Source organism: Ranitomeya imitator, chromosome 3 (genome assembly GCF_032444005.1).
Source record: "Ranitomeya imitator isolate aRanImi1 chromosome 3, aRanImi1.pri, whole genome shotgun sequence".
NCBI classification, from domain to species: domain Eukaryota; kingdom Metazoa; phylum Chordata; class Amphibia; order Anura; family Dendrobatidae; genus Ranitomeya; species Ranitomeya imitator.
The window spans coordinates 704,711,727-704,734,392 of NC_091284.1; the positions used below are offsets into that span (position 1 = coordinate 704,711,727).

Sequence of the window (22,666 nt, forward strand, 5' to 3'; positions counted from 1 at the left end):
ACGTACGCAGACAAATGCAATTCAATAGCTTTATTCATAAATCACAAAACAAATGACCATCAAGATCTTATAGGTGATGGTCAGGGTTCAATACAACTAAATAAAATGTATATATTTAAAGTTCAAACCTTCAATTTTAAAGGCATTATAATCCAAGAAAGAGGTGACTAAGCAGTCAACTATAGATGTATATTATAACCAAGTAGACTGTGTGTGTATATATTCACAGCAACATTTATACAAACCCCATGCTCAGAGTCAGAAAAGCGTAACCAACACAGAGCTGGTGCATATTTCACAGTTTCACCGTCTGCTTTCTCAGGGGGTCCAGCTGAATAAAATGTATTAATCTCCACTAGAAACAATGTTAGATTTGAGCAATGCAGTTTTGCAATATTGTCAACCGAGGCTTGTAAAGGGTTAAATTACAACACCAATCATGAATTTTATGAGAAGAGTGCAGGGAACTTTTAAGAGTAAGGGTTAACCAAGGACATGTGCGCAATAACCTGCTGTAGAAATACGCTCCGGTATCCCACAGCCGAGGATAAAGTTTCACTCCTGACTCAATAACATCCTGTCTTTTCATCCCTTTCATGGCCTCCATGACACATAACTTCTCATTTTCTCCAGCTTTCCAAGCTCTGCGCCTGTGATGTTGACAACTGATTGTAGGTCAGAAGCAAAATCACATCCATTGCACAAATGGGGGAGCTTTAATATTGCAACTTCTGAAGTTTTAATATTTTTGGAAGTTTTTTTTCGTCCTTTTTTAGGTAACAACATTATGAATAACAGAATTCATTCTCAAATCTGTAAGTATAAATGCTGCCTTTCTAAAAAAAGAGAGAAAAAAATAGGTTATCCTTGCATCATCCTTGTCCTTATGGTGCACTATTAGGCTATGTGCGCAGAGACGCTGCAGATCCGCACTGTGATGTACAGTACAATGTTATTCAATGGGGAAAAAAAATAGCTGTGCAGAAAAATCAGTGCGGAATTGCTGCGGATTTCAAAGAGGTGCATGTCACTTCTTTTGTGCGGATCTGCAGCGTTTCTGCACCCATGTTAAAAATCCGAAGTAGCAAAATCCGCATCAAATCTGCGGATTCTGCCAGGAGATGCGGATTTTGTGCACAAAAATTCTGTACCTCTTTTCCAACGTGTGCACATAGCCTTAAGGTACCTTCACACTAAGCAGCGCTGCAGCGATACCGACAACGACGTCGATCGCTGCAGCGTCGCTTTTTGGTCGCTGGAGAGCTGTCACACAGACAGCTCTCCAGCGACCAACGATCCCAAGGTCCCCGGTAACCAGGGTAAACATCGGGTTACTAAGCGCAGGGCCGCGCTTAGTAACCCGATGTTTACCATGGTTACCAGCGTAAACGTTAAAAAAACAAAACACTACATACTTACCTTCAGCTGTCTGTCCTCCGGCGCTCTGCTTTCCTCTGCACTGTCAGAGCCGGTCAGCCGGAAAGCAGAGCGGTGACGTCACCGCTGTGCTTTCCGGCTGGCCGGCGCTGACACAGGATGCAGGAGGAGTGCAGAGAAGCACAGCGCCGGGGACAGACAGCAGAAGGTAAGTATGTAGTGTTTGTTTTTTTAACGTTTAAGCTGGTAACCAGGGTAAACATCGGGTTACTAAGCGCGGCCCTGCGCTCAGTAACCCGATGTTTACCCTGGTTACCAGTGAAGACATCGCTGGATCGGCGTCACACACGCCGATCCAGCGATGTCAGCGGGAGATCCAGCGACGAAATAAAGTTCTGGACTTTATTCAGCGACCAACGATCTCCCAGCAGGGGCCTGATCGTTGGTCGCTGTCACACATAACGATTTCCTTAACGATATCGTTGCTACGTCACAAAAAGCAACGATATCGTTAACGATATCGTTATGTGTGAAGGTACCTTTACTTGTGCGCCTATTGCCTTTTTAGCTGTACCAATTTTAGTAAACATTTACTTCAGGAAACTACTCTTCAAATCTACTTTTAACACAAAGAGGTCCCGGAGAAAGCCCAATTGCCCTGTAGTTAGAGCCACACATGCCCAGATATTGCATGGGAATCCCATTACACCTCTGCACTACCGCACGTTCCTTCGTTGCCTCATTGCCATAAACTGAATTTACATAAGAAAAGCAATGATACAAAACACATGTAATGATCGCTACACAAAGGACGGTAATTACAGATAAAATTTGGGTGGGAATGCAAATTATTAATTGCCAATTGCTTTATAGAGGGCAGGCATGAATTGGCCAAATTATGTGCAAAGCGTCTCATTTTTTCCTAATGTTCAGACGCCATATTGCTCTTTATAGAGGCCCTGTCAGCAGCTCAAAAGTATCTTGCTTGTCCCTTATTTTATTCCTCCCCAAATATTTTTTTTTTCTCTTTAAGGGTATGTGCACACGTTCAGGATTTCTTGCAGAAATTTCCTGACAAAAAACGGACATTTCTGCCAGAAATCCGCGTGCGTTTTTTTGCGCGTTTTTTCCGGAGCTTTCCCAATGCATTAAATAGCGGGAAAACCGCGAAAAATCCGCAAAATTATTGAACATGCTGCTTTTTTTTACCGCAATGTGCACAAAAATTGCGGAATGCATTCTAAATCATACGATACATATGTATGTGTTTTTTATGCTTTTTTATCGAGAAAAAACGCAGAAAAAACATCAGAAATCCTGAACGTGTGCACATACCCTAAATATACCATAATGTTGCAAATATATTTTTGTTTAGTGCACACAGTATACTTATTTTTGGGGTCATTATCAAGGGGCACATTGGATGGTACAGTTGCCAAGACAAATCAGCCAACGCTCAGTGAGTGGGTCTAATCCAACACCAGTGCATGGTACTTATTGGGTATGGAATGACTGCCTACGCAACTGTGCAGCCAATTTACAACAGAAGCCACAATGAGCAGCACAGTATGCCTCGATAATCCCTTTAAGATGCGCATAATTGCTGTACATGTGTTTATCATCTCTTCGACAGGGTCAAGGTTTGCATTTGAGCCCTTTATTAAAGAGGTTGTCCACTACTTTTTCATTGATGATCTATCCAAAAGGATAGGTCATCAATGTCTGATCAATTGGGGTCCGACACCTGGGCCAATCAGCTGTTCTCGGTGTCGGGGGCCGCTGATCAGAAATACTCGCTTGCAGTCATCAAAGAAAAAGTAGAGGACAACCTCTTCAAGTGCCAAGTTGACCATCATTATTCTAATGCAAGTGTCACGCTGGTGGATTGCGGACCTAATGTGCCATGGGCTTTCCTTACCTGTAGTTACGCTAGTTACCTGCAGCTATCTAGTATTCACTAAAGCGCCTAATGGTGGAGTTAGGCTTGAGCTGCAAGTAGCCGCCAGGTACCACTCCTAGGGCAGGCCCCGATACTGCAGAAGCTGACTCCAAGGGTCAGAATAGCAGAAATTGACTGAGTCCAAGACAGGACAGGATAGAGATGGTAATGAAGTAGACACTGGTTCAGAAGTTACTGGTATAGGCAGCGTGGATTCCAGGTACCACAGGAGCGGTTTCAGGATTGTCTCAGACGAATGCTGGAAAGAAGAACTGGTACGGATGCATGTTTAACTGGACTGGTACAGGAACCTAGTAACAAACTGGCAGACTGATTAACTACTTGAGCTTTGAGAAAGAAGAAGCTGTTGTTCGAAATGCATAATCTGTTACTCACTATCATGTGAATTCATCCTACCGGACTTCATGTTTTATTCACAATAAATTTGGCATTTTTTTGGAAGCTGGATTTTCCCTTTTTTGCTACATTTGTTCCACGTGATGACTAACTACACTTGTTGCTCAGGCATCTCCAACAGGTGGAGGGGCTTTAAGTATTAAGTGCCTCCAATCTATGAACTGAGGACACATTAGGAGTGTGTGCACTGTCTCTATAAGAGACAGAAGTGCACGTGTGCCCTAAGCACTCTGCCAGACCCTGGGACATGGAAGGCGAAGCAGGAGATGCAGCAGGATGGCCTGGGCGGTGAGTAAGTCGGCATCCCTGCCGGCTGGGAGGAGCAGCGGCATGCAGGGATGCTGGTGTTACAACACGCAGCAGATGTTACTACCACACATCAGGTTCAATGTAAATGAAAGTACACAATTAGCTGATAATTATATAGCCACTTTATTATGGATCAATAACCTGTACATAATCAATCTTTACTTTAAAAATTGTAAAACTGCAACTCAAACTACTGCAGTCTGCTCCAGTGAGAGTAATATCTCCACATCATATGAGAGAAAAAAAACTGTTGCAAATTCTATTGCGGATTTTACATTCTTAGGCTATGTGCACACGTTGCGGATTGGGATACAGAATTTTCTGCACAAAATCAGCATCTCCTGATAGAAAACGCAGGTGCAGATTTGATGCGTTTTTATGCGGATTTCATGCATTTTTTACCAGTGCGGATTTCTATAATGGAAGGGTGCAGAAACACTGCAGATCCGCACAAAAGACGTGATATGCTACTACTTTTGTTCCGCAGCGTTTTTCATGACGAATTTTCCGCACCATTAGCACAGCATTTTTTCTGCGCGGAAAAAACCACTGCGGATCCACACTAAATCTGCATCGAGTGCACACAGCCTAAATTGCAAAATTTGGAGAAAGAATTAACTTGCTATGGATTTAAAAATCCTTTGCAAGTGTCAATAATGCAAATTACCATAAAATAACTACTTTATTATTGGGGTTCCCCACTGCTGCTCACCCACTTCTCACATTTTGTCTGCAAGGTTTTAAATATTCGTATTTAATAAAGTACGGTATATATTTTATGGTAATTTGCATTACAACATTTTGTACTGGCACTTTTTTTTTGTCTTGGTTGTATTTGTTGTCTCGGTGCCCATCATGGCCCTAGGATTAGAACTTCTTGTTGATTAAAAAATCCACAGGAAACCTGTAATGTGTGAACAAGCCCTAGTACTCAATTACAGAATGACACCACTTGTAGAAATGGTGGGGGCAAAATAATAGGTTCAGCAAAATGAAATCAGGCACCGGGGTGTAACGTGCTGTGATGGCCCTCGCTCTGCTTAGAAACTTGTAGTCCTTGTATATCTTTGTCTGATCTACTGTATTGGTGTGTAGCAAAAAAAAAAAACTTGCATTATATGGACTAGCTTATATCTGCCGCAGGATATTATGTCAGATGTTTTTATTATTACATTGGCTTTACCTGATATACTCACATCTTTGCTAATAAACTCTTTGAATAAAACCAGAGATGCAAAACGCATCACCACAAGGTGAGCAAAATATCAAACGCTGCTCTGCTGCATCTGTAAAATACCGCAAAAAGAAACCTTTTATGCACATTTATTAATTGATATATAAAGGATTTAGCACTTATAATGTGTGTCATGGGTAGAGCAGAGCCACAACCCTGATACTCCCAAAGACACTACACTACAAGACATACACAGCCACTTACTAACAAACAACCATGCTGAAAGGTAAATGTGTCACTGTCTAGGAGGCGGCTCAGTAGAAACTGGTGACTCCTCTGCCCTGTTCTGCCCACATGATGACACGGTTAGCATTTCGTAATCCCTATGGATGAGCCGATCACTAAAAAGTCTGTGGAGAAATGGAGAGTTATTTATATTAGATTCTGTTACAACCAGAAATTAATCACAGAAGACCTTTCACTGGATTTAAAAAAAAAAAAAACCTTTTAGTAGCTCCTTCAATTGCTGCTGTTCCACTGGTTTGGGAACAGTTTATCTATGCCCCTCCATTCCAAAGTTAAGCCCCCAGTAATAAAGAGTGCCCAAATTTTCACTTCAACCAACTGGGCATATACCACAGAACTTCTCTGTGGAACTTTGCTTTTTCACCCTTATAACACAGGCCAATCAAAACATCATAGAGGGGAAAAAGCAAATACCCACTGAGATCACAGCTGCAGCCTGACTCAGTGACTCTCCTGACAAAGAGATTTGTATCATGTGATCACAGTGAGAACTCAAATCGCCACGTCCCTTCTTGCTATCGTAGCACAGGAGAGCAGCAGCGCATCACCTGTAACACGATTTGGTACAGGGCCACGGCTATGCACTCTCCTGTGCTCTTGCTCTCCTGTGTTGCAATAGAAGGAAAGGATCATTTTCATGCAAGAAAAACTCATCTCAAGAAAACACACTGAGCCAGGCTGCAGCTATCACCTCAGTGGGCGTTTGCTTTCCCCCCTCTATATGACGCAGCCATAATTTGATTGGCCAGCATCACTACAGGAGAAAAATAACACTGTTCCAGAATTATTGGAGTGGAGCAGCAGAAATTGGTGGAAGTACTGAGTTTACATGAAAAAGTCCAGGAAGAGGTACCATATTAGAAATCTTAGAGCTGGCATGGCTACATGGCACATGCCACTTCATTGAACTTCTAAAAAGAGTTATGTTCTAGAATCTAGGCTGTGGAAAGCCTCCTTAACAGCATGTTCAAATGTGATGCAGCAAGTGAAATAAAACAATATAAGTAATCTATGTTTATGGATGTTGAAAGTTAACTTATAACAGCCCCATAGAGTAAAACTGGCTACATTACAACTAACCTGACAGCCTTGAAGGGCTAGGAACAGAGGCTGCAAGCACGTCCCATAAGTGATGAAATGCAGACTACATAGTCAGAAATGACAGTCTATGGGAGTCAGGATATATATACCTCACAGAAAAACTGGCTTCACAAAGAAAAATACAAAACAATAATTAGGCGTTTTCTTGGTTTCAAAACAGGTCCTTCATGGAAAATTCTTGTTTATTAATTGTGGTCTCTCCAATAAAAAAAAAAAAATAAATCTCCAGAATCGGACCTTTTCCTTTTCTCACCTTTAAATAGGAAAAACTCTTACTGAGCCTCTTATTAATTCTTGTCTTAACTACTGCAACTCTGATAGGTCTCCCCTTACCAAACTTTCTCCTCTCCAATTAGTCCTGAATGCGGCACTCATAATAGTATTTGTCCAGCCCCTACACCAATGCATCCAACCTGTGCCAGCCATTAGACTAGTTAGCAATCCACATAAATCTCCTCCCTCATCTATATCCTCCTACATGTGCCCTGTGTTCTTCAACTGATCTAAAGGTACCGTCACACTGAACGATATCGCTAGCGATCTGTGACGTTGCAGCGTCCTGGCTAGCGATATCGTTCAGTTTGACACGCAGCAGCGATCAGGATCCTGCTGTGATGTCGTTGGTCACTGCAGAAAGTCCAGCACTTTATTTAGTCGCTGGACTCCCTGCAGACATCGCTGAATCGGCGTGTGTGACGCCGATTCAGCGATGTCTTCACTCTTAACCAGGGTAAACATCGGGTTACTAAGCGCATGGCCGCGCTTAGTAACCCGATGTTTACCCTGGTTACCATCGTAAAAGTAAAAAAAAAAAACCACTACATACTTACCTACCGCTGTCTGTCCCCGGCGCTCTGCTTCTCTGCACTGGCTGTGAGCGCCGGCCAGCCGGAAAGCACAGCGGTGACGTCACCGCTCTGCTTTCCGGCCGCTGTGCTCACAGTCAGTGCAGGAAAGCACAGCGCCGGGGACAGACAGCGGAAGGTAAGTATGTAGTGTTTTTTTTTTTACTTTTACAATGGTAACCAGGGTAAACATCGGGTTACTAAGCGCGGCCCTGCGCTTAGTAACCCGATGTTTACCCTGGTTACCGGCATCGTTGGTCGCTGGAGAGCTGTCTGTGTGACAGCTCTCCAGCGACCAAACAGCGACGCTGCAGCGATCGACATCGTTGTCGGTATCGCTGCAGCGTCGCTGAGTGTGAAGGTACCTTTAGACTAACATCCTCCATAATCTGAACCTCCCACTTCTTTCACCAAAGACTTCTGTGTGTTGCGCCAGTTTTTGGGGAATGCACTAGCACAGAAAATCCTATTAGTACCTATCCCCAACATTTTTAAGTGTGATTTAAAAACACATCTCTTTGGACAGACCCATCACCTCACTTCACTTACTTATCCTCTGTTCTACCTTGTAATTTTTAGTAAGAATCTCCTCCCTTATTCATCTGTCTCCACATCATTCCATGCACCGAATAGCACTTGGTTACTGCACTTACACAGATACCGGCTGATGACTGGATCCTGCAGCTTTATATCATATATGACAAATACGTTCTATGTATTGTGTCTGCCCCCATCTCTATAGAATGTAAGCAGGGTCCTCACTCCTGTAACTGTTGAACAATGTGTTGGACATTGCCTTTATATGTCATGTCAGACTGACTTAATTTCCTTCTATGACAGAATCACTGACTGGGTGGATCAAGGAAATGCTGTAGATATAGTATATCTTGACTTTAGCAAAGCATTTGACAAAGTATCTCACAATCCTTACTGAAAAAATGACTAAGTATGGAATGGACAAGGCAACTGTTAGGTGGATTCAGAACTGGCTTAGTGATTGGACCCAAAGAATGGTCGTGAATGGCAGCACATCCAGTTGGAAGAATGTCTCAAGTGGGGTACCACAGGGCTGTGTCCTGGGCCCTGTATTGTTCAACATCTTTATCAATGATTTAGATGAAGAAATTGAGGGTACACTAATTAAATTTGCTGATGACACAAAGCTAGGAGGGATAGCTAATACTAAAGAGAGAGAGAGAGGAAAAATGCAAAGTACTACATCTGGGCAATAAAAATGAAAAAAGCATTTACAGAATGGGAGGCATAGGGTTAAGCAACAGCACATGTGAAAAAGGCTTGGGTGTACTAATAGATAAACTGAACATGAGTCAACAGTGTGATGCAGCAGCAAAAAAGGCAAATACAATTCTGGGATGTATTAACAGAAGCATACAGTCTAGATCACGCAAAGTCATTATTGCTCTCTACTCCTCTTTGGTCAGATCTCATCTGGAATACTGTGTCCAGTTTTGGGCACCACATTTTAAAAAAGACATCAACAAACTGGAGCAAATTCAGAGAAGAGCCACCAGAATGGTGACCGGTCTGCAAACCATGTCCTATGAGGAACGGTTGCAGGATTTGGGAATGTTTAGCTTGCAAAAAAGAAGACTGAGAGGAGACTTAATAGCTGTCTACAAATATCTCAAGGGCTGTCACAATGTAGAAGGATCGTCTTTATTCTCATTTGCACAAGGAAAGACTAGAAGCAATGGGATGAAACTGAATGGGAGGAGACACATTAGATATTAGACAAAACTTTTTGACAGTTAGGGTGATTAATGAGTGGAACAGGCTGCCACGAGAGGTGGTGAGTTCTCCTTCCATGGAAGTTTTCAAACAGAGGCTGGACAGGCATCTGTCTGGGATGATTTAGTGAATCCTGCATTGAGCAGGGGGTTGGACCAGATGACCCAGGAGGTCCCTTCCAACTCTACCATTCTATGAGTCTATGTCCCGCTCAATTGTAAAGTGCTGCGGAGTATGTTGGTGCTTACATAGAGAATTATAATCAAAAGGACTCCTTCATGCAAATCTGCATTGTGATCGTTATCAGATATACTGTGAATTATTCTGTGTGCAAAAATAATTTTCAATGAAGGAATAATTCTGCAGACGCACAGGTAAGTTGAATACTGACAGTGGTGCAGACTAGCAATAAGTAAAAAAAGGAGCAAAAATGACATGGGAATACAATGGTGCCTCTGTCTTTTTTCTCTTTCAATCTACTTGATATTAAGGCTACAAAACTGAGGCACAGTTTATGATATGCTCACGCTTGTCACATATGTAGCAGACTTTCCAGAATCTGCTCTGTATGAGGCCCCGTGCACATGTGAGTATTTGGTGAGTTTTTACCTCAGTATTTGTAAGCCAAAATCAGGAGTGGGTGATACATGCAGAAGTAGTGATGTGTTTCTATTTCACTTTTCCTCTGATTGTTCCATTCCTGGTTTTGATTTACAAATACTGAGGTAAAAAAAAAATCATCAAATACTCAACATGTGAACGTGGCCTGCTGAGCCGCTTAGCTGAGGTATTAATGTAAGGACACGTGCACATGTTGAGTATTCGGTACGTTTTTTTACCTCAGTATTTGCAAGTCAAAACCAAGAAAAGAACAATCAGAGGAAAAGTAAAATAGAAACACGATACCACATCTGTATATTTCACCCACTCCTGGTTTTGAATTACAAATACTGAGGTAAAAAAACTCACCCAATACTCAATGTGTGCACGTGGCCTTACTGTTCTAGAGTCGTAGAAAAGATTATTATGAAATCTAATCTGCACCATGTGAAGAAAATGTGTATGGGAAATTGAACAGCGTTGCAGATTAGACATTCACAACCTGTCCTGTCATTTTGCTGCGGTTTTTCAATGTGGATTTCACCTCTGACCAGACTATGAATAATAAACCCCACTAACAAGATGAATCTTTATTAGGTATATGCTAAAAGTATCAAATCACTAAAAACAATTGTGTTATAAAAGATGAATGTGGATAAAATCCGCGCTGCTGCAACAAATGATGGATCCAGATATAGTTGTAAGATATTCGGGTGGTTTATTCAACGCGTTTCGAAGCTCATGATATCTTTCTGTGGAAACTTCCTGAAGAAGAAGTCATGAGCTTCGAAACGCGTTGAATAAACCACCCGAATATCTTATAACTATATCTGGATCCATCATTTGTTGCAGCAGCCCGGATTTTATCCACATTCATCTATTATAACGGTTCTGAGAGGTCACATCGCCGACCTGTGGCTCTGCAGCAGCTGACAACTACATGCCTTTATTGTGTACCACCAGGTGAGCAGTTCTCTCATAATTGATTGGAAACAATCCTGGGGATAAGACCCTATTTGCGCTTTTTTTGTCTCCTACCTTTCTATACTAAAAACAATTGTGGACTGGCCCTAAGGTAGCTAACATAGCATCAATATTTTAAAATATTTTCAAACCACACTGCTCAAAAAAATAAAGAGAACACTAAAATATCACATCCTAGATATCACTGAATGAAATATTCCAGTTGCAAATCTGTATTCATTGCATAGTGGAATGTGTTGAGAACAATAAAACATAAAAATGATCAAAGTAACTCAAAATTAATATCCCATGAAGGTCTGGATTTGGAATGATACTCAAAATCAAAGTGGAAAATCAAACTACAGGCTGATCCAACTTCAGTGGAAATGCCTCCAGATCAGGGGTGTCAAACTGCATTCCTCGAGGGCTGCAAACAGGTCATGTTTTCAGGATTTCCTTGTACTGCACAGGTGATACTTTAATCACCTACACAAATAATGAGTTGGTGATTAAATTATCACCTGTGCAGTACAAGGAAATCCTGAAAACATGACCTGTTTGCAGCCCTCGAGGAATGCAGTTTGACACCCCTGCTCCAGACAAGGAAGTGATGCTCAGTAGTGTGTGTGGCCTCCCTACAATGCCTGGGCATGGTCCTGATGAGGCAGTGGATGTTCTCATGAGGGATCTCCTCCCAGACCTGGATTAAATCATCAGTCAACTCCTGGACAGTCTGTGGTGAAATGTGGCGTGAGTGGGTGGAATGAGACATGATGCACCAGATTTGCTAAATTGGACTCAGGTCTGGGGAACAGGAAAGCCAGTCCATATCATCAATGCCTACATCATGCAGGAACTGCTGACACACTTCAGCCACATGAGGCCTAGCGTTATCATGCATGAGAAAGAACCCAGGGCCCACTGCACCTGCATATGGTCTCACAATGGGTCCGAGGATCTCGTCCCGGTACCTAATGACAGTCAGGGTACGTCTGGCTAGAACATGGAGTGCTGTGCAGCCCTCCAAAGAAATGCCTCCCCACACCACTACTGACCAACTGCCAAACCGGTCATGCTGGAGAATGTTGCAGACAGCAGAATGTCACATGTGCTCAGTTGTGAACCTGCTCTCATCCGTGAAGAGCATAGGGTGCCAATGTCGAATTGGCCAATCTTGGTGTTCTCTGGCAAATGCCATTCGCATTGTGAGCTCGAAGCACAATACCCACTTGTGGAAGGCGAGCCCTCATACCAACCTCATGGACTCCGTTTCTGACAGTTTGTGCAGACACATGGATGTTAGTGGCCTCCTGGAAGTCATTTTGCAGGGCTCTGGCACTGCTCCTTCTGTTCCTCCTTGCACAAAGGAGGAGGTAGAGGTTCTGCTACTAGGTTGTTGACCTATGATCCCCTCCACGTCTCCTGGTGTACAGGCCTGTCTACTGGTATCTGCTCCTTGCTCTGGACACTGCTGACAGACACAGCTACCCTTCTTGCCACAGCTTGCATTGATGTGCCAACCTGGATGAGCTGCACTACATGAGCAACTTCTGCGGGATGGCTACTGTACCTCTAGGGGTGAGAAAAACGACAAAATGCAAAAGTGACCAAAACAACAGCCAAAAAGGATGAGAACAGAGAAATGGTATGTGTCACCCTCTGCAGAACCACTACTTTATAGGGATTGTATTGCTAATTGCCTATCATTTCTACCTGTTGTCTGCTCAATTTGCACAACAGCAGGAGAAATGGATTCACAATCAGTGTTGCTTCATAACTTGACAGGTTGATTTACAGAAGTGTGATTGACTTGGAGTTACATTGTGTTGTCTATGTGTTCTCTTTATTTTTTGAGCAGTGTATTGGACAAAAAGGTGTCAGTTAACTGCTGATATATAGAGAACTCGTGTAATTATGAAGGAGTGAAAGCAGAGCCATATAAACAGACCTAGAGTATAGCCACAATTAATCACTGTCCCTCATTTACAGATATAGTAGATCCCAAAACTGAGCACAACATCCATTAAAACAATAGGACCATTTTTTCAAATGAATAATATGCCCCAAAAAATAGCATGCAAGTGAATGCCACATAGGGAATATACAGAAATAATCTGAAATACCATAAATACAACAACCGTCAATTGGATCACTGCCTCAAAGTAAACCATAGTGTCCAATAAATAACTAAACACAAATGAAAAATACTAATCTGCACTTCACCTCTAGACCTCACAGCCAAGGGTTCTTCCTAGTGCTCACTGACAGCGCAGCTCCCTCTGTATTTTTACAAACAAGTCCCCTGATGAACCCCAAAAATCTCTTACAGCCAAGTACTTTTTGCACAGTGTAAAGGACCATATCAAAATGGTTTTTTTCATGACATAATGCCCATTATCTATTGGAATAATGGACTTTAACATTTTTCATTTGGAATTAGGTTTATATTACAATTATATATCCTCATATAATTATCTTTTTCTTATGGGTTACGGTAAAGTCCTTGGAAATCCTGCGATTGTGCACTGCCCATCGGCTCCCCGGGCATGCTCACTGAATCTGGGTGTACGTCCCCAGCTTGTTTTCACTCATGGGCATGCTCCGTGGTGGTTAGGAGAAAGACACTGGCACCCATCAGGTACAGACGGGAGCTGAAATTCAGCCCTGGCATTTGAAATTAAAGGGACACTGTCACCTGAATTTGGAGGGAACAATCTTCAGCCATGGAGGCGGGGTTTTTGGGTGTTTGATTCACCCTTTCCTTACCCGCTGGCTGCATGCTGGCTGCAATATTGGACTGAAGTTCATTCTCTGTCCTCCGTAGTACATGCCTGCACAAGGCAATCTCACAACCTATCATGTGGCTATTGCCTCAAAGCGGCTCTAGAGCATGCGCACATGTGACAAGAAAACACCCAGATTCAGTGTGCATGCCAGGGAACCGATGGGCAGTGCGCCATCGCGGGATTTCTGACACTGTTGCCGTAACGTCCGACCTGTCACGGCAATCAATCACAATGCGGCGGGCGTGAATGATTTTGAACAGGACCATGACTGACCGTGATTGAAGCAGTAAATAGTTCCTTCCCAATGCCAGAAACGAAAGGTATGTGATGCAATCTACTAATGATATACAGTGGTTTTGCATGTACAGTGCCTACAAGTAGTATTCAACCCTCTGCAGATTTAGCAGGTTTAATAAGATGCAAATAAGTTAGAGCCTTCAAACTTCAAACAAGAGCAGGATTTATTAACAGATGCATAAATCTTACAAACCAAAAAGTTTTGTTGCTCAGTTAAATTTTTATAAATTTTAAACATAAAAGTGTGGGTCAATTATTATTCAACCCCTAGGTTTAATATTTTGTGGAATAACCTTTGTTTGCAATTACAGCTAATAATCGTCTTTTATAAGACCTGATCAAGCCGGCACAGGTCTCTGGAGTTATCTTGGCCCACTCCTCCATGCAGATCTTCTCCAAGTTATCTAGGTTCTTTGGGTGTCTCATGTGGACTTTAATCGTGAGCTCCTTCCACAAGTTTTCAATTGGGTTAAGGTCAGGAGACTGACTAGGCCACTGCAACACCTTGATTTTTTGCCACTTGAACCAGGCCTTGTGGTTTTCTTGGCTGTGTGTTTTGGGTCGTTGTCTTGTTGGAAGATGAAATGACGACCCATCTTAAGATCCTTGATGGAGGAGCGGAGGTTCTTGGCCAAAATCTCCAGGTAGGCCGTGCTATCCATCTTCCCATGGATGCGGACCAGATGGCCAGGCCCCTTGGCTGAGAAACAGCCCCACAGCATGATGCTGCCACCACCATGCTTGACTGTAGGGATGGTATTCTTGGGGTCGTATGCAGTGCCATCCAGTCTCCAAATGTCACGTGTGTGGTTGGCACCAAAGATCTCGATCTTGGTCTCATCAGACCAGAGAACCTTGAACCAGTCAGTCTCAGAGTCCTCCAAGTGATCATGAGCAAACTGTAGACGAGCCTTGACATGACGCTTTGAAAGTAAAGGTACCTTACGGGCTCGTCTGGAACGGAGACCATTGCGGTGGAGTACGTTACTTATGGTATTGACTGAAACCAATGTCCCCACTGCCATGAGATCTTCCCGGAGCTCCTTCCTTGTTGTCCTTGGGTTAGCCTTGACTCTTTGGACAAGCCAGGCCTTGGCACGGTAGGAAACTTTCAAAGGCTGTCCAGGCCGTGGAAGGCTAACAGTAGTTCCATAAGCCTTCCACTTCCGGATGATGCTCCCAACAGTGGAGACAGGTAGGCCCAACTCCTTGGAAAGGGTTTTGTACCCCTTGCCAGCCTTGTGACCCTCCACGATCTTGTCTCTGATGGCCTTGGAATGCTCCTTTGTCTTTCCCATGTTGACCATGTATGAGTGCTGTTCACAAGTTTGGGGAGGGTCTTAAATAGTCAGAAAAGGCTGGAAAAAGAGATAATTAATCCAAACATGTGAAGCTCATTGTTCTTTGTGCCTGAACTACTTCTTAATACTTTAGGGGAACCAAACAGAATTCTGGTGGGTTGAGGGGTTGAATAGTAATTGACCCTCTGAAAAGACTTTTCACAATTTAAAAAAAAATAAGCAAAGAAATAACATTCTTTTTTGCTGCAGTGCATTTCACACTTCCAGGCTGATCTACAGTCCAAATGTCACAATGCCAAGTTAATTCCAAATGTGTAAACCTGCTAAATCTGCAGGGGGTTGAATACTACTTGTAGGCACTGTATATACTGGGAGCTTTCCTGTAAGAACACACACTGGGGGCATTATAAAACACAAAAAGGACATGACAGGCTCCCTTTAATGTATAGCCAATAAAGATTCAGCTTTTAATGGGGCTTATTTTTCGCAGTTTAGTCATCTTGGCCCCCTATAGTCCTTCCTTTTCCTGTTTTTTTTTGAGTGATTTCCCCTTTGCCATGCAGAGACCAACAGCGCCAGAGTTTGCACCATTTCTAGAAAATCTGCACCATATCCAACCTGTGTGGACACAGACGTATTGTCAAGCCACTGCGCAAACAAGCCTATATTATGCAGAACAAGCCTTGTCGATGCCAGTTTTGCAGACCTTTCACCAAACGTAAACAAATTGTGTGGTTTCTCATAGAAAAAGATCAATGGCTTCAGGATCGAGTTCCGATGTGATAATACACATCTTGCTCCATAATCACTGCCAGTCAGGTGTCATGAAAATGCATTGTATTATTATTATAGCGTCATTTATTCCGTGGTGCTTTACATTACATGTGCGAAGGGGTATACATAGAAAACAAGTACAATAATCTTAAACAAGACGAGTCATCAACTAGTACAGAAGGGAAGATCCTGCCCGCCAGGGCTCACAATCTACAAGTGTGTATATACTACTTCACATATCTTTTACTCACTTATATAGCACCATCATATTCCACAGCGCTTTCCAGACGATCACTGACCCCATCGGGGCTCACAATATAGTTTCTCTATCAGTATGTATTTGGAGTGTTGGAGGAAATCGGAGAAACCATTCATTTTGACTGTTACAATAAAGTTAATAAAATTCCAACTTTTCAAATTGGCATCAAATTAACCTTAAATTTGCAGTAATGTCTTACTGTGTGATGGATCCAAATTTTCATTCATTTTTAGTCTGTGTGTCTGGTTTTATAAGTATGGCATTTTCTCATATGCAAAAAAAACAATTCCAAGCCTCTCCAACCCATTATACGAGGAAAAAAACTACAGTACTCGAGAGCCAAGAGGATGGAATCCGAGAACTGTCAACTTTCACTTGAACTGGCGCATCAAAAATTTGTGCTCACTTCCTCTGCAAAAAAAGGAAGGTGTGAACATGCCCTACAACAAGTATGTGCTGCATCTGTTCAAAACATGAAATAATGAATGAGGCCCAACATGTGGACTCGGCCCTGGAACGCACAATGCCAGCAGACAGCAGGGGAGCAGTTCAGTTCAATTCCAGAAGAATATAATTTGAGGTCACATCCTACACGGACCAATGGTGAAGCAAAAACGGAGAACAAATGTAAATGCATCAGATGGTAAATCTGATATGGGATTCCAAGAAGTATCTTTTCTTAGTAAAGTTAAATATGAGAAAGACAAAATTTCCATTGAACTTGCTACAAAAGAGGACTGTGCTGTGAAGACACTCGGCCTTGGAAGACCTTAAAAAGCCAAGACGTCTTTGTGGAGAATTGGTTGGTATAGGCAACTGTGCACTGGTTATAGTCTCCTGTCTTGTTTCGGTCGGTCTTTGATAAATACATGCAAATTTGATAATATATATTTTACAAAATATTCAGCTTATATATTCTTTACCATATTGTACAACATGTTCTTCGCCCACTATTACCAGCCTTGTACTGGCACCAGACATGTAGTGACCTAATCGTTTCCCATGGCACTGACAGATTCAGCGGTAATCAATCTGCAATGCCGAATTATCTATCCAAAACCAATACCAACAGAACTGATGAGAAGGCCTCAGCATAGTCAATTAATCAAAAATCCTATGAAGTGGCGCACATGGCATCATACCAACCATTCAGCAGGCACTGAGGCTTCTGTAATGAGGATTTATTATCTCCACAGAGAAGGGACATGTCGTAAATGACGTGCAGGTAGAAGTTATTACTTACTGGGATGTGCCATACCTAGAAGTGGTCAAGGAACAGGAATCGGCACAATCCATATATTCTGGGAGGAGGGACGCACATCACATGGTGGTAGTGAAAATGTCCGCTCACATCCTATACATCTAATCCTTGGCAAGCTTCCCAGACATATCTCACATTCCAGATGAATAGGATTTGAGGCCACATCTTACAAGGACCACTGGTCAAGCAGAAATCGGTAACAATTGCTGCTCCCAATGCCAGAAGAGGAGAACTGAAGCTTAAAATAGACCCCCAAATCCTACAAATATGGTAACGCTGATGAGGAATTCCTAGAAGTCCATTTTCTTAGTAAAAAATAAATACTAAAATGAGGATTTGTGCTGTGTAGACGCTCGGCCTTGGTGGCCCTTACAGAGCAAAAAAGCCAAGATGTGTTGGTGACAAGGAGATGTATTCTGTAAGAGATAATCGCCCTCTCTGGATCTAGTATTCCATCAAGAGAAAATATTTCCCACATTTAACGTATTACTATCACCTAGAAGATTCATAAAAGGGACGTGTCGGACCCCTACATCTCAAACGACCAACAGAAGAAAACACTGAATGCTCCAGACAATAAAAATGACATTTGTAGGAAGCTCCTACCACATCCTGTGTGTCACCGTGTCAGTCTTACAATTAAAAGGGTCCCCCTGTGGTCCTGGTTACGCAGAACTGTAGTAATACAGGGGGAGGTCAGAAACCGGTCATATAACCCGGAGGGCTTCATTCCCCAGAATAGGCCTGGTCAACATTACAGGATTTCATCAATGAGGTAACCATTGCAAAGTAATCATTTCGATCAACGACTTCACTTACAAGAGGCAGGCCATTGCTCAAGAAGTTCTGCAGCAGCTGATATATAACCACATTGCACCAATATGATCTTACGTCTCTTCATGAAATCACAATATGAAATGTCATACATGAGCAACGCACAAGATCTGACCGGGCAGAAGATATATTATCACTAGATGGGATGTTGTGGCAGAAATAGCAGATGTACAATCCTGATATGTCATCCAGAGAAGCTGCACAAAACCAAGCATCACACACCACAGCCATCACACCACAACCATCACACACCACAACCATCACACACCACAACCATCACACACCACAGCCATCACACACCACAGCCATCACACACCACAACCATCACACACCACAACCATCACACACCACAGCCATCACACCACAACCATCACACACCACAACCATCACACACCACAGCCATCACACCACAACCATCACACACCACAACCATCACATCACAACCAAGCATCACATCACAACCATCACACACCACAACCATCACACACCACAACCACCACACACCACAGCCATCACACCACAACCATCACACACCACAACCATCACATCACAACCAAGCATCACATCACAACCATCACACACCAGTCAAGCATCACACCACAACCATCACATACCAGAGCCAAGCATCACACCACAACCATCACACACCACAACCATCACACACCACAGCCAAGCATCACAACCATCACACACCACAACCATCACACACCACAGCCAAGCATCACATCCATCACACACCAGAACCATCACACACCACAGCCAAGCATCACAACCATCACACACCACAACCATCACACACCACAGCCAAGCATCACATCACAACCATCACACACCAGAGCCAACAACCATCACACAACAAAGCATCACACCACAACCATCACACACCACACCCAAGCATCAATCACACAACAACCAACCATCAATCACAATCTTATCTGGACCTGTATAACGCGAAACAGCCGTCGTCCTTTTACTTGCACTGTCCCTGCTCTTATTACCTTGTCCATGAATTTATATTGGAAATAAAGGACTAAGGTTTCGTTGTCACATAACGGAAGTGTTGCTGCTTTCTTCTTCCTTTGGATTTACCTACATGTTTTATTTCTGGCAAGCACCCTCCACCAAGTGACTCCACTCCCACAATGTGCCAATGATTCAGAGTGTACCCCTCCATACCAGTAAGTAACTCATTACATTTAATCTCAGTGCCATTCATTTTTCCTTCTTTCTGGACATCAATCACACAACAACCAACACACCACAACCATAAACCACAACACAACCATCAAACAGTTCAAGCATCACACCACAACCATCACACACTCAGGCATCACACACCACAAGCTGCAGCCCAGCCCCGCATTCCACACTGGGATTTAAAGCCCAGTCCTCCCGGGAGCAGCAGATCACACAACACATGGACATTACCTACTTTTTAGGCGAGCTTCCTTCTAGTCTGGTGATCGCCGGGTCCGCTTGGTGATCTGATGATGTTTATTTTCCTCTTTTTCTAAAGGGCAAGTCCTAGTGATTGTGGAGGAGGGGGTGGGGATGTGTCCCTTTAGGGGGTTTATGCAGCACACGAATCACGACCCGATCTGATAGAAGGGTGTGTGGCAGATCGGGGGTGACAGTGACTGGATGACAACAGCATTGGTTATTGGGGAGTTCAGGCGAAGCCGGGGCGGAAGGGTCGGTGCATTAAATCGCGTAATAAGCGGCGGGGGCCGGAGCTGCTGCAGACCGCACGAATGTCATCTCCTCGTCGGTGTCCTGTACACGGAGGATGGGGACAGTCCTGCTGAGCAGATCAGTCACAAAGAAAGGGCGTTTATTGGTTTATTTCTGCTGCTGCTCAGGAGATGACGGGCTTTTTTTCCCACGTCCCAGGTTCACCTCAAAAGTAGAGAATCCGGGGAAAGCGGCCACGTTCTGCCCTATCCGCCCCGGCTCCGTACATCGGTAACAATGGGCTGAGAACGTTACAATGCGTCCACTTATAGGCATTGTGACGTCACACAACGGCCCGAGGCTCACTGGGAAATGTAGTCCAGAGTGCGTAAGGGACGATGGGAGATGCTGCAGTGTGTGGGAGGGGTCAAGGGTTACGAGGAGGCGGTTGTGAGAGGATTGCGACCACGAAAGTCCCTTCTGGGGCTTCACAGTGACGGGACTGTGCGGGCCGCAGATACCGGGGCGCACAGAGAGCAACCGGCAGTTACCGTGGCGGACTCGAGCTGTTCTACACAGGGGCGTCGTCATAGCGCCGAACCGCCGGGAGATCTCGCGTTGTTTGGCCGCGAGCTGGTTATGCGGTTACTGTGGAGAAATCTCCATCTTTTGTGTTGAGGCAGCGGCATGTCACGTGACATATAGATCTGCGGATGTGGCGGTCATTTAAAGAGGCAGGGAGACACCTCAGTGTGGCGGCGAGGAGCGGGCCAGTGCCGGGCATTACCGCCAGCTAGGAAAGGGCAGAGAAGCGATTATCTGCTGGACGTGACCGGGGGGCCGCTAGGGGCGGTACAGGGAGCAGTCACCTACACTTGGGCGGTACGGGGGGCAATCACCTACACGGGGGGCGGTACGGGGGGCAATCACCTACACGGGGGGCGGTACGGGGAGCAATCACCTATACGGGGGGCGGTACGGGGAGCAGTCACCTACACGGGGAGCAATCACCTATACGGGGGGGCGGTACGGGGAGCAGTCACCTACACGGGGGGCGGTACAGAGAGCAATCACCTATACGGGGGGCGGTACGGGGAGCAATCACCTACACGGGGGGCGGTACGGGGAGCAGTCACCTACACGGGGGGCGGTACGGGGAGCAGTCACCTACACGGGGGGCGGTACGGGGAGCAATCACCTATACGGGGGGCGGTACGGGGAGCAATCACCTACACGGGGGGCGGTACGGGGAGCAGTCACCTACACGGGGGGCGGTACGGGGAGCAGTCACCTACACGGGGGGCGGTACGGGGAGCAGTCACCTACACGGGGGGCGGTACGGGGAGCAATCACCTATACGGGGGGCGGTACGGGGAGCAATCACCTACACGGGGGGCGGTACGGGGAGCAATCACCTATACGGGGGGCGGTACGGGGAGCAATCACCTACACGGGGGGCGGTACGGGGAGCAATCACCTACACGGGGCGGTACGGGGAGCAATCACCTACACGGGGGGCGGTACGGGGAGCAATCACCTACACGGGGCGGTACGGGGAGCAATCACCTATACGGGGGGCGGTACGGGGAGCAATCACCTACACGGGGCGGTACGGGGAGCAATCACCTATACGGGGGCGGTACGGGGAGCAATCACCTACACGGGGGGCGGTACGGGGAGCAATCACCTATACGGGGGGCGGTACGGGGAGCAGTCACCTACACGGGGGCGGTACGGGGAGCAATCACCTATACGGGGGGCGGTACGGGGAGCAGTCACCTACACGGGGGGCCGTACGGGGAGCAATCACCTACACGGGGGCGGTACGGGGAGCAATCACCTATACGGGGGGCGGTACGGGGAGCAATCACCTACACGGGGGGGCGGTACGGAGAGCAATCACCTACACGGGGGGGGGGGGGGCGGTACGGGGAGCAATCACCTACACGGGGGGCGGTACGGGGGCAATCACCTACACGGGGGCCGTACAGGGAGCAGTCACCTACACGGTGGTGGGGGGGGGGCGGTACTGGGAGCAATCACCTACACGGGGGGCGGTACGGGGGGCAATCACCTACACGGGGGCGGTACGGGGAGCAATCACCTACACGGGGGGCGGTACGGAGAGCAGTCACCTACACGGGGGGGGGGGGGCGGTACTGGGAGCAATCACCTACACGGGGGGCCGTACGGGGAGCAGTCACCTACACGGTGGGGGGCGGTACTGGGAGCAATCACCTACACGGGGGGGGGGGGGGCGGTACGGGGAGCAATCACCTACACGGGGGGCGGTACTGGGAGCAATCACCTACACGGGGGGCCGTACGGGGAGCAGTCACCTACACGGTGGGGGGGGGGGGCGGTACGGGGAGCAATCACCTACACGGGGGGCCGTACGGGGAGCAATCACCTACACGGGGGCGGTACGGGGAGCAATCACCTACACGGGGGGCCGTACGGGGAGCAATCACCTACACGGGGGGCCGTACGGGGAGCAATCACCTACACGGGGGGCCGTACGGGGAGCAATCACCTACACGGGGGTGGTACGGGGAGCAATCACCTACACGGGGGGCCGTACGGGGAGCAATCACCTACACGGGGGCGGTACGGGGAGCAATCACCTACACGGGGGGCGGTACGGAGAGCAGTCACCTACACGGTGGGGGGGGGCGGGTACTGGGAGCATTCACCTACACGGGG

The 22,666-nt window shown here is 45.6% G+C and overlaps 1 protein-coding gene across 4 annotated transcripts in view; it reads right to left on the bottom strand.

Moving 5' to 3' along the window:
• The window catches only part of CSRNP2 (cysteine and serine rich nuclear protein 2), an 89,906-nt gene extending 69,202 nt beyond the window's left edge, over window positions 1–20,704 (bottom strand). The window contains exons 1-3 of one of the 4 annotated variants that reach the window (XM_069758616.1): window positions 19,725–20,302; window positions 5,481–5,626; window positions 5,239–5,328 (exon numbers count right to left, since the gene is read on the bottom strand). In XM_069758616.1, the coding sequence (XP_069614717.1) occupies window positions 5,239–5,240 (2 nt within the window). In that variant the 5' untranslated portion in view covers window positions 5,241–5,328; window positions 5,481–5,626; window positions 19,725–20,302. Of the gene's footprint in view, window positions 1–5,238; window positions 5,329–5,480; window positions 5,627–19,720 lie in introns of all 4 variants that reach the window. The other 3 variants (XM_069758618.1, XM_069758619.1, XM_069758620.1) reach the window with 3 other exon arrangements.
• Between the last annotated feature and the right edge of the window lie 1,962 nt (window positions 20,705–22,666).